The 13,465-nt window shown below is 44.1% G+C and overlaps 1 protein-coding gene across 8 annotated transcripts in view; it reads right to left on the reverse strand.

Annotated features, from left to right (window-relative positions):
- Positions 1-525: 525 nt before the first annotated feature.
- LOC129775217 (striatin-3) overlaps positions 526-13,465 on the reverse strand; it is a 42,127-nt gene continuing 29,187 nt past the window's right edge. For all 8 annotated transcript variants that reach the window (XM_055779623.1, XM_055779626.1, XM_055779627.1 and 5 more), the window contains exon 7: positions 526-4,243. In XM_055779623.1, the coding sequence (XP_055635598.1) occupies positions 3,087-4,243 (1,157 nt within the window). In that variant the 3' untranslated portion in view covers positions 526-3,086. The remainder of the gene's footprint in view (positions 4,244-13,465) is intronic.

Consider the following 13,465-nt stretch of genomic DNA (forward strand, 5'->3'; position numbering starts at 1 on the left):
CGCAACAAGATTTTTGTACCCAGTTGAGCTCCCACTCCTTGCGCACACATGCGCTCTGGCAAATGAGCACGCTCCGAAACACAGATGAAATGTTTGGTTGTCAGCGCCGTGGGCGCAAGCTCAGTTTTAAGCTGAGTTTTACGCTGAAATTTGCGCCGTGCTGCGCGCTTGAATCTGGATTGCTCTCTCTGTTGAGATATTTTTTTTCACACAAGCGTATACGGTTCAAATTAGGGGGGCGCTGTTGTTTTTATGCGTTGTTTAGAACGAACGAAGACAAAGCGGGCGCTAGAATTTGATGTGTATGTGCGTGTGTGTGTATATAGAATGAGACGCGCATCACACAAGTGAGAAGAAATGTTTAGTATCTGAGTTCTGCGCCGGGTACATTTTGCGCTGTCGTGCTTATGAATGTTGTGCGCTTCGCACCAAGAGAGAATAGAGTGTTCTTTGAGTGCGCGCTGATGAAAATTAAACTCAAGCGCAGCGCTGCGTGTGTTTTCTGAAGACTGCCCGTACAACATCGAGTCTCGCTCGTGGGTACTTGAATAAAGTAGGGCACTTGAACGCTCAGAAGGCTAGTGAAATCATTTGATGTGTGATGTATTAAATAATACGGGTAGGGGTTAACGCTCAAAACGCTGTTGGTCTGACGTAGCGCTCTCGTTTTCGAAACTCTGAGCTTACACCCCAGTATAGAAATAGAAATATCCGGACGAGGGTGTGGTGTTCTGACCGGACCTAGTCTCCACCCATCACGCGGAAAAGTCGCTGGATGAGATGAACCGTTTGAAGATAAATGTTGTTGGGTTGTTCCAACCTTCCGAACGTCCTCCAGCTGCGTCCCATCGTGACATTTTGGACAAACCTGAAGCGGAGGGTCTACTCCAACAATTTTGTGGCGAAACTGAGGAGAACCTATTAAATAAAACTGAGAATGGTCTGAAAAACCTGCCTATAAGTATTTTTTCGACAGCAATGGCAAATTTCCGTCCAACTGCCGGAGGGCCGTCCGACAGGGCGTAGAAATGTAACATGATCATGATCAATAATATGATTAATAAAATTATGTTTTATGGGAAATTTGTACCATTAAATCATCTTTTGTAGTTTTTTTATCGCCATACGAAAATTATTCATTTTTAAATGCAACTGTAAGGGCTTGGGCAAAAGATGATGAACCGTGCACGAAAAACTGAAACAATTATCTTACAATAATCATATCTGCTCATGTATACCTGTTACAATGAAATATGGAAAATTAAACGCATTTTCAAATCCCAACACGATTTTCGTCTCCGGATTATTACGTGTTCAATCGTAATACTTGAGGAAGTTTCGAGGCAATGTGAGCATCATTAATTTTAGAATCGGTAGTTTTTTTAAGTCACGAAGTTATTCACTCGTGATAAACATTGGGAATTATATGTACTCTGCATCGGTCGTGTGATTTGAAACTAACAGAAAAAAACACACAAGATCGCGACATCGAATTCCCATTTTCACAGCTTGTTGAATGTGGGATAAAAATCAAATAAAGCCATCGGTTAACGAGGAATTGTTGTAGCCACCCATCATCTGATACTTGCTGACACATGTGGCACCGCCACCTCCCGGAAAAGCCAATACACATACATCGTTCAATCGCACCGAGTAGCTGAGCTGTGTAACGAAATACTATGTTATACTTTATTCTTGCATATTTGAACAGTTCCTGGCTCAATTATCGTTATTATAAAAAGTGTGTGTGTGTTTTGTGTATCTGTATATTGCTATCGGGTTAACATAAATTAACACTTATTATTGTTAAGAATGCTGCAGAAAAATCTGAAACTGAGAAATAAAGAAAAATTCTGTAACCAACGGACCAGCGCTGATTTGTTGTAGATACGGAAAATAAACCATAAAACAAGTTTAGATCCAATAAAAAAAGAAGGAAGCAAATCATAATTAATCTATACTTTATTTATAATAAATCAAATTATTAATTAACAACATATTACGAATATATGAGTAAAATAAATACATTTTATTACTTTGTTTCTTATTGTTTTCCGCGCGCAAATCGGCGGTGAATGTATTTTGCCGATTTCATGATAGAACTTTTAGCTTGCTTAATTTCGGTGACTACACTTTTTATCTGCTCCTCAACCAACACGTCTGCACGTGTGTATGTGTGTCTGTGTCTGTTTGTGAAGGAGAGTGTCACATTGTTATACATATTTGCTTCTCTTTAATTTCTATTATATCGCTTATCACTTTCTACACTAAGATCTAAAACTCACGTTGAAATCCATGAATGAGTCGTCATGCTTTAACATTATCATCTCTGCTTAAACACATTATTTTCCCCGTTTTACTAGCGAAAGAAGAGAAGAACTATTTTTAAAAGATACACGGACTACCCCGAGTGTGAAATAATGTGTGTATGTGTGTGTGTGTGTGTGTTCAATCAGGAGGTGACTGTCTCATACAGGAAGTATACTATTGGTTCGCCTCAAGCAAAAGCGCTACGAGCAGACACATGATTTAGCAGAGCGCGTTCGAAAAGGGGGAACTAAATTTGGGTTGTTTTTTCGTTTTTTTTCATTCTAGCAATCCATTTTTGATGTGATTATAAGTAGTCTATAAAAATTCGTTTATTGTATTCACTATTTCCCTTCCAATGACCGATTTGAATGTTGACTGATTTAAGGTATGTTTTATGTTGGCCCGTGGAACAGATGCCTTGCATATCACACATTTCATGGTAGCAGTCAGTTTCCAGATACTGTGTGGCTAGATTCGTGTAGTTGTATATGTGTGTTACTCGTGTATTTCACGTGAATTTTGTGTTTTTTTTTGTAAAAATTATCATGCATATTACTAAGTCAGTTGTTACTTGCTTTCATTCTTCTTTTTCCTTTAATTATTATTTTGTAACTAGAATGTTCGTGATAATTAAAAACAACTACTTTCCTTTTTTTGTTTCATGCGTATCGCCAACTTTTGCTTGTTTTACTGCCCGCCTTCGTTTACGTTTATATAATTATGTGAAGAACATTTCTGTGTTTTTTTTTTGTTTATTTGTTTTGTTTGGGAGTACATTAAACGAACACTTTAGCTATTGCATCTGCACCGGCACTAGCAATATACGGTTTTGATGGATGAAATGCAACATCTAATATGCTTTCGTCAAACTTTTTGCGATGTGCAGTAATCTCCTGCACGCACGTCTTGTTGTCCATGTGCCACAGTCTGATGGAGCAATCATGCGAACCAGATAACAGATACAGTCCGTGGGAATCAATTGCCAAACTGGTAACCGCGTCCAAGTGAGCCACCATCGAGTGTATCAGTGAGCCGGTAGTATTATCCCAGAAACGAATGTGTCGATCCTCATGCGCTGTTATCGTGACTGGTAGCGTTGGATGGCTAACCACTTTGTTGATGTGTTTGCCTATGTTTCCGGTCATTTCTTGACTTGCCTCCAACTTAACCACCTGTCTTCCAGTTTCCGTGTCGTAAATTATGCAATGTGTACTACTGTACGCGACCACTATTCTATCGGACTGATCTCGGACAAAATCAACCGATGTTGGAATACCTTCTGTGTCGGAAGTAAACGTAGTGTTCAACTGTGGAATCTTCCCAGAGGGTGTCCACAATTTGACAGTACCATCTGCAGAACAGGACACTAGACTGTTCTTGGCATGATTGACTGCCAAGCCCCACACGGCGTTGGTATGTCCATCCAGCGTGCATTTCATTACCTCGGGGTCGTAGCTGTCGTATGGATCAATGTTGGAGTTCGGCAGATTCCAGCAGTTGATCGCGCCATCTAGACCACCCGAATAGCACTGTTCACCGTTTGCCGACATTGCTAAACACAGCACCGGGCCGTTATGCGAACGGAACGTGTAGAGGGGTTCCACATCGAGACTAGCTGATTTCTTGGCTGGCACGGTTTTCTGCAAATTCCACAACTTTAGCGTGTGGTCTTCAGAGGCAGTTATTAGAACTGGTTCCTGTGGGTGAAACGCAAGCGCTCGGACACCGTCAAAGTGCGACCGCAGTGTATATTTGGCATTCCATGTCTTACGATATGGTTCCTTCGCGTTGGATATATCAACATATGTCGATTCAGCTTCATTGTTGACCGTTAACTGCGCCAATTCGCCGAGACCGAGGGAAGAATCGACCTCCTCATCGTTGGTGATGCCCGGTATCGTGGGGTGGCGTGGTATTGCGGGTTTATTGTAACCTAGAAAAAAGAATATTCGTTCAAATCGCTGAGCTACAATGTTCCTTCCGATTTTTAAAAATTTATTCTGTTTGGAACGATAATTATAATGCAATGAAATCGGTCATCTGATTGGAAACTCTGAATCTATTGTCTGTCTAACTAGAACCATCGAGATAATCACCTGGAATTATTGACAGTAATGGAAGTGTCAGATTTTTTCGAAATTCATTCATGTTGTTTTATTTCAATATACTAGACAAATTTCATGCGTCTCGACTCTTGTGTTATACTCATTGTGACACATATTTCAACAGAAGTAAATTCATTCGACACTGGGAAAAAGCTTATTTCTTCATTCATTCGTCAATAAATTTTGATAATTTGAGGCACTGGTGAGCAGTACATATAAATATTCATTGATTAAAGTTTGAGTATGGTGACAATGACTCTACTAAGCTCTAACACAGCCCCACCTTAGTCGAGCCATTCCCGTCAGTCATCCTGGTTCTGAGGTTTGTGATGAGTATAGTGACGCACATGTTTGGAGTACTTCTCGTCCAGTAATGCCCATTGCTTCTGTATGTTGTGCTCCAGTCTAATTTCATTTGACTGATTTGGCTGAAGCTACCGAAATTGTTAACTACAGTAGAACCCCGATTATCCGCGGAATGTTAAGGCAAGCTCACCGTGAATAACGAAAACCGCGGATAACGCAATATAGGGCTAAAAAATTGTACCTCACGAAAAAAGATATTTCAGGATGAAAACTATATTTTATCAATGAAGAAATCATGAAACTATCTATAAAGTCGTGTACACCAGAGGCAAAATAATGTAAAAGCCAAGATAAAAAAAGTCCACCACTCACTAACAAGTTCCTATAGATTTACTATGGAACTCATTTGCATTGAGGTGGCAGCAAAAATGGTCATGCCAAATTTCAAAAACCGACTATGTTCATTTTGTTTATTGGACCGAAAAAATGACCTGTGCAAAGCTCAGCAGCTCAATCGGACATGATTTAGGGGTGCCCCAAGGCGCTCAAAGTTTTAATTTTTTGAACCTCGAAAATCTTCCAAAATCGATTTTTTGTTTTCGATGCCAAATGACTTAAAAATGCATGAAACGTCGAGATCTTGTGTCATCTCAAAAAAAAAAATTTGGCCGAAAATCGACCTTTTGGGAGAGGCAATGAAGGTTTGGGAAAAAAAATTAACGGATTTAAAGAACCGACCATGTACATTTTGTTCATTGGTCCAAAAAATGACCTGTGAAAAGTTTCAGCTCATTTGGACATGATTTAGGGGTTCTGATTTTTTGATCCTCGTAAATCTTCCAAGGGGGGTGTTGCTGCAAGTCAACCGATTTGCAACAGAGACGGTGGATCTGGTCACCAGCGACGCCAGGTAAAAGCGACGCTTCAACGGAAACGTTACCCGCTGTCAGGGAGAATGATCGTGACGCAGACTCGATCGATACGTCAATCGCCTAGATCCGGCTGAATCATACGATCGACCTCATTGATCCTGGTGTTGAGTGGAGCGGAGTGAATTGATTAAATTATCCTACTTAAAAGTTTGTTACTACCGTATGAATTTATTTAAATACCTAGTGTAGTGTACATGATTGATTATTCTATTATTCAATTTGTTATTCTAGATATTAGTTCCCACATCTGTGGAGAAAATTTATTATTCTATAGTGCGGTTTCCAACCCCCAAAATTGAACTAATGCACTAAATTGTAAAATGCTCATCCAGGAGTTGTGGCGACCCGGAATCAACTGGGACGAGCAAATCCAGGACACTGAGTTGAATCGCTGGCGAGAGTGGGTACAGATGATCCAGTTTATTTGAACAATTCGCATTCCGAGATGCTACTTCGAAGGAGCGACGAATTCCACCTACGAAAACGCACAGCTGCATGCGTTCGTCGACGCAAGTCCAGCGGCGTATTGCTGCGTCGTATATCTACGCGTGATGAGCTCCGCTGCTTCCGGAGTGTGTGTCTTGGTTGCAGCAAAGGCGAAAGTCGTACCGTTGTAGCCCATGTTCATACCCAGGCTCGAACTGCAGGGTTGCGCACTCGGTGCACGGATGCTGAAGTTCGTCCAGGAAAACCATACCATTCCCATCACAGAATTCTAACTTGTGGACGGACAACACTACGGCGCTTTCCTGGATCCGGGCGGATCCTCGCAACTATCGACCGTTCGTTGCCCACAGAGTAGTCGAGATTTTGGAAACTACCAACGTGGAGGAGTGGAGATACGTGCTTTCAGCGTCCAACCCGGCCAATGAAGGGACCAAGAGGGGAAAAGGCCCATATTCCAGTAACGATAGCCGCTGGTTCTCGAGACTAGAGTTCCTAAAGCATCCAGAAGACGCATGGTCGATTTCACCAGCGATGCCCAGCATCGAGACGGAGGAGATACGAGCCTCTGTCCTGTGGCATCTCGCGTACGAGCCAGTTATCCAGTTTAAAAGATTCTCCAAATGGGAGAGACTACATCGCACCCTTGCCTACGTGCTGCGTTTCGTCAACAATGTCAGCAGAGAGCGTAGCAAAATATCCGGCGACTTGCAACAGGAAAGGTTCCAGGCAGCGGAAGGAGTGATCATGCAACAGGTGGAGTGGCAATCGTTTCCGGATGAGATGGTGATCCTCCCGAAAACAAGTCGGTGGCGAGAGGCGACATACAACCGATTCAGAAAAGCAGCTCCCTGTACAAGCTTGTTCCAAGGCTGGGCGAGAACGGAATCTTGCCGCAGACCGGACGTATTGGGGCAGCCAAGCAAGCATCCTACAATCTGCGATACCCGGTGATCCTTCCCAAGAAAAGTGAGGTAACTTCGCTCGTGGTAGGCCTGTCCCACCGGAAGTATAAACACGCGAACTCAGGGACCGTCGTCAACGAGATTCGCCAGCAGTTTGAAATTCCTAGTCTGCGAACACAAGTTCGAAGATGCAGCCGTGAGTGTTGGATCTGCAAACTTCGCCAAGCTCGACCGCACATTCCCCCGATGGGACCACTACATGCAAGTCGTCTCAAAGCCTTCAGCCGGCCGTTTCGCTTCAGTGGATTGGACTATTTCGGACCGGTGTCGGTGAAGCAAGGAAGAGCCCGCGTGAAGAGGTGGGTGGCTCTCTTTACCTGCCTCACGGTACGCGCGGTCCACCTTGAGATTGTGAACAGCCTAACGACTTCATCCTGCATTTCCGCTGTCAGAAGGTTCACCGGCCGTCGAGGAGCACCTGTTGAGATATTCAGCGACAACGGGACCAACTTCCACGGCGCCGAACGATTGCTTCGTCAACAAATCGCCAAGGGGCTCTCCGAAACCTTCACCAGTTCACAGTGCAAATGGAACTTCATTCCGCCTGGGCCCCACACATGGGCGGCGCCTGGGAAAGAATGGTCCAGTCAGTGAAGGCTGCGATGGGGGATGCTTACGAAGATGAGAAGCTTGATGAGGAAGGACTTGGGACCTTGGTTGTGGAGGCAGAGAGTATGGTTAACTCTAGGCCTCTGACGTACTTGCCGTTAGACTCGGATGAGGCGGAAACTCTGACACCGAACCATTTTCTGCTCGGAAGTTCGAGTGGGGCTATGGTACCGAGTAGAGGCATACGATATCAGCAGCGAAAGCTCCAGGAACTATGGGTGGACATCCAGAACCAGCTGGACATCTTCTGGAAACGGTGGCTAAAAGAATACCGGCCGGTCATTCGCCGTCAGCCGAAGTGGTTTGAAGAAGCGGCGAGGGCGATTACGGAAGGTGACTTGGTTCTCATCACCGATGAAGGAAAGCGTAACGAGTGGACCAGAGGACAGGTAGAGCGAGTGATTCGGGGATCGGACGGACGCGTACGATAGGCGATCATACGGACTGCCGGCGGACTCGTGCACAGACCGGTAACGAAGATAGCCTTATTGGACGTAGAAAAGAACCGTGCAGTCTTGGCCAATGGCAAGATGCACCCGGCGGAGGATGTTGCTGCAAGTCTACCGATCTGCAACAGAGACGGTGGATCTGGTCACCCGGTATCTAAAAGCGACGCTTCAACGGAAACGTTACCCGCTGCCAGGGAGAATGGTCGTGACGCAGACTCGATCGATCTGTCAATCGACTAGATCCGGCTGAATCATACGATCGACCTCATTGATCCTGGTGTTAAGTGGAGTGGAGTGAATTGATTAAATTATCCTACTTAAAAGTTTGTTACTACCGTATGAAATTATTTAAATACCTAGTGTAGTGTACATGATTGGTTATTCTATTATTCAATTTGTTATTCTAGATATTAGTTCCCACATCTGTGGAGAAAATTTATTATTCTATAGTGCGGTTTCTAACCCCCAAAATTGAACTAATGCACTAAATTGTAAGATGCCTAAAATACCTAAAATTGTTATTAAAACCTAATTGTAACTACTTTTGCAGCTTTGAAGCAGATAAATATATGCTATCAAATCTTAGTGTACGGGGTTTTACTTCCGCCAACAGGGGAGGAAATTAAGAAAATCGAAATCGAATTTTCGATGTCAAATGACTTAAAAATGCATAAAATGTCGATATCTGGAAATATCTCGAAATATCTCGACTGGGCGAAAATCGACTTTTTAGGACAATATCAGTCAATTGATTGAAAAAAACCATTCAATGAACATTTGTAAAAAACGATCAACCAGCACGTAAATCTGTCAATGTGGTCAACCCGGGACGCGCACAAAAAGGCTCTATGGACAGCCCTTATCCTTTCAGCACAGTCGAGCCATATTTCATCGGTTCCTGCCGCAGTCGTCCCGGCCCTGTGTTCGAACATGGTGATGGGGCTGTCCAGCCTGTCTCATCAGGCAAGTACGTTAATTCACCGATCAGTACAACCCCTGATTCGTTGTTTGGTTTCAGTACTATTCCGTTTAATCGTCAACCCTCGAGTTTCTCTACGAAACGTGTTTCAACTCCAGGACGCAACAAACCTGCAGTTCCCGGCAACGTTATGTCCAACTGCCACGCCGGCGGGTTCGATTGTTCACGTACCATGACAACAATCAGCGTCAGCAACGGAGTGCCTCAACCTGATCACAGCTCTTTATCTATATACTATCAGAACGTCAGAGGCCTTCGCACTAAAATGACACAACTAAAGCTAAAACTATCGTGCTGTGACTACGATATAATCGTGTTTACCGAAACGTGGCTCAAATCCGATATCTGCAACACAGAGCTTACATCGGACTACACCGTATTCCGGTGCGATCGCAACGAGGCTACTAGTAACCACTCGAGAGGAGGTGGCGTCCTTGTTGCTGTGAAACCGACACTGCACTGCACGGCGGTGTCCATAGTTGATTGCAATCAGCTAGAACAGGTTGCTGTAAAAATATTACTTCCTCACCGTTTGCTGTTTATCTCTGCTGTCCATATTCCTCCGGGCTCAGATGTTGGGCTATATTCAGCTCACGCCGTGACTGCTCAATATTTATTGGATCGTTCATCACCGAACGACGTTGTCGTGCTTATTGGTGATTATAATCTTCCACATCTACAATGGTGTTTCGAGGAGGACATCAACGGATACTTACCATCAAACGCGTCCAGTGAACAAGAGACAAATCTAGCTGATCCCATCTCGTCGTGTGGCTTGGTTCAAGTGAATTCGCATGCCAATTCGAACAACAGGCTTCTGGATTTAGCCTTCACGAGTTCTCCGGATATCACTGAGGTATTTCAGCCACCACTACCACTGCTGCCCATTGACGCACATCACCCTCCATTCATCCTGCTCGTGGACTTACAAAGCTCGGTCACTTGCCACCAAATCTTCCCAGCTTCGAATGAGAATGACATGGACTTCAGGCGATGCAATTTTGATTCGCTGAACGTCGCGTTTTCGTCCATCGACTGGCAGCATTTTCTTAACAAACGGTCTGTTGACGCAAATGTTTTTCTGTTCTACGACAAACTTAACGAAATTATTCGCTCAAATGTCCCGCGCCGTCGTCGTAACTTAAGCAGCGTTAGCAGGAAACCTTGATGGACAGCTGCGCTGCGTAACTTGCGTAACCGACTAAGGAAAGCACGTAAACGATTCTTTGCTCTCAGATCAGATGTGGATAGAGACTGGTTGCGTCAAATTGAATCATCATACAACGAATTACACACTTCCAGTTATCAACAATATATATGCAGACTGGAATCTAACTTGAAACAAAACCCATCGATGTTCTGGAGGTACGTTAAAGGACAAAGGGCTACCAACCTCGTGCCAATCAATGTGGTCTACAATGACTCCACAGCCTGACAGCTGACGAAGCCGCCAATCTTTTTTCTGACTTCTTCCAAAGTGTGTTTTGTTCTACTTCACCTGTACCTCGGCCGGGATGTTTCAACAACGTACCAACTCATAATATCCACCTTCCGATCTTCAGCTTTTCCAACGAAGAAGTACTCGGTGCACTGGTTAAACTGGATGCTTCAAAAGGAGCCGGGGTGGATGCTCTGCCGCCGTTGTTAGTTAAAAAATGTGCGGCATCGTTGGCGGTTCCTTTGACGATGCTATTCAACAGCTCAATTGAACAGAGATGCTTCCCGAGTTTATGGAAAACCGCTTCTATGATTCCAGTTCACAAATCTGGCAGCTTGTACAATGTCGTCAACTATCGTGGAATTTCGATTCTCAGTTGCTTGGGAAAGGTTTTAGAATCCCTGATGCATAACGTCATACTAAACGCAACACTGCCGTTTATCTCAGATCATCAACACGGATTCATACCACATCGTTCCACTGTGTCCAACTTAATGTGCTACTCCAAGTTTCTGTTTCGTGAGGTCGAAGGCGAAATCAAGTAGACTCTGTTTATATCGACTTTTCGAAAGCCTTCGACACGGTACCACACGCTTACGCAGTGCATAAATTGCAACACATAGGTTTTCCGACTTGGATTGCGGACTGGCTATTGTCGTATCTAACGGATCGAAAGGCATTTGTACAGCTCAACTCATCACGATCCAGCACATTCAACATACCGTCTGGCGTACCGCAAGGGAGTGTGCTGGGCCCTTTGATATTTGTCCACTTCATCAACGATGTCTGTCTTCGTATATCCTCCGAAAAGCTGCTTTTTCCGATGACCTCAAGATTTTTCGTGTCTTCGCATCTCCAATTGACTCTTTTTTATTGCAAACCGACATCAACATCGTCCTGAACTGGTGCAACGAGAATGGTATGAGTGTGAACATAAACAAATGCAAAGTGATCACTTTTAGCCGCAGTCGATCTTCATCCTCACACCAATATCGGATCGACAGTGCTTCTGTGGAACGCGTACAGTCTATTCGCGACTTGGGAGTGATAATGGATTGTAAACTTCGATCTCACGAGCACGTTTCCATTACTACGGCAAAAGCCTTCTCCGTGCTTGGTTTTATTCGCCGTAATGCTGCTCAGCTAACTGATGTGTATGCACTCAAATCGCTTTTTTGCGCATTAGTACGTAGCATCTTAGAATACGCTGTTCCGGTTTGGGCACCTTACCACGCGTACCAGATAATACGAATCGAGCGTATCCAAAAGCTGTTTTTACGATTCGCACTTCGGAACCTGCCATGGAATGATCCCTCAAACCTTCCTGATTACCAAGATCGTTGCCGTCTGATCAATCTTGAGCTCCTGTCGGTAAGAAGGTTGTGACTACAGCGGCTCTTCATATTTGACGTCCTGACGAATAACATTGACTGTCCTGATCTTCTACAAGAAATATCATTTACCGTACCCCCGCGACAGCTGCGACACTCTGCTTTGATCGCCATTCCTAGACACAGGACTAATTATGGATTCAACAGCTCTTTCTGTTCCTGTCTTAAGGCCTTTAGTGTTGTTTGTGATCAATTCGATTTTCATATCACCCGACAATGTTTTATATGTAGACTTAAATTATTAGCTTAAGTTATGATTAGTCTGTACGAGTCCATCGAAGACTGAACACAAAATAAATAAATAAAAAACATCTGGTTGCATGACTTCCCAGTGTTGTAATCCCCATCCCCTTCGCGTTGTCCCAGTCGATTTTATTGTTTAGCCCCGTGGAGTGGGCTGCCACACTTGAATCTTTGGGTCTGTTATTGCCCACGGCGTTCCTGTGGTCCTCCAACGTACTTTGAACTTCCAACGGGTTTGGCCAATGTACACCGCGGGCAGGATTTACACGTAATCTCAGAAACACAGAAGGTCTTTCAGGGTGTGGACGTTTATGCTTATGTCTGTGCCCCTTCGCGATAAGGGGAACAAGAACAATTCGGCATCTCAAGTAGTCGATAATAAGCCTTTGATAACCGAAAAGGCCTGACGTGCGAATCCATTGCGAGTTATGGCGTTGGAAAGTTTAAACAGCTGCCCCCCGATGACTGTAAAAATCCTTGACTGCCAGCAGCTCGGGACAGTTTCCGAAAATTATACCGTCAAGCTTATTCCGAGTCACCGCCCTCCCAAACAACGTGATGGTAGAGGAGTTGAGGCAACTTTTGTCCCATGGCGACATATTGCATCAACTTTCCAATTTCGGAGAGCAACCTGTGGATGAGCTTCGCAAAGATAAGGAACAGGAACGAGCTCCCTGTATGTGAAACATTCATGAACGACAGGGATAAATTGAATCGCTCTTTGAAAAAACGTTCCAGGCGAACTTTCACGGAAACTCTGAAGAACGCTTATCTACTGGTTTATCAACAACAACCAATCAACACAGGCAATATCTTCGCCGCGTTGTCAGTTGACAAAATGGAAGCGGACACAGCTAACGAGCGCACACCGGTTATTTTCCAAGGGAATCCCTGTCCACTCTCAAAGCTCAAGGACAAGTCCCTCTGGTGAATCCCCCTGTTGGGTTACCTACAAAACGAAGCGCAGCGAATTCAAAATCAGACCCCTCCAGGCTTCCGTGGGAGTAGTTCACCCTTAAACTGCCCAGCACTCGAGGGACACTAACAACCTCTACTGTCCTTGTTCAAACCCCAATGGGGATTTCACAAGTTGTCTGACATCGTGGATAAATTCTCTACGTTCTTTGATGTGTCCGATTCCATCAAAGTCATTCATCAGATTTTGAGAGCAATTGATGCTTAACGTTTGACGTTGATCATCAGAACGATACGCAACAAACTAAAACATAAAATGACAAATGCTAATAATCTTACAGTTCTTTCCGAATAGATTCATATTGGGCCACATAATTCC

The sequence above is a fragment of the Toxorhynchites rutilus genome, chromosome 3, assembly GCF_029784135.1.
Source record: "Toxorhynchites rutilus septentrionalis strain SRP chromosome 3, ASM2978413v1, whole genome shotgun sequence".
NCBI classification, from domain to species: domain Eukaryota; kingdom Metazoa; phylum Arthropoda; class Insecta; order Diptera; family Culicidae; genus Toxorhynchites; species Toxorhynchites rutilus.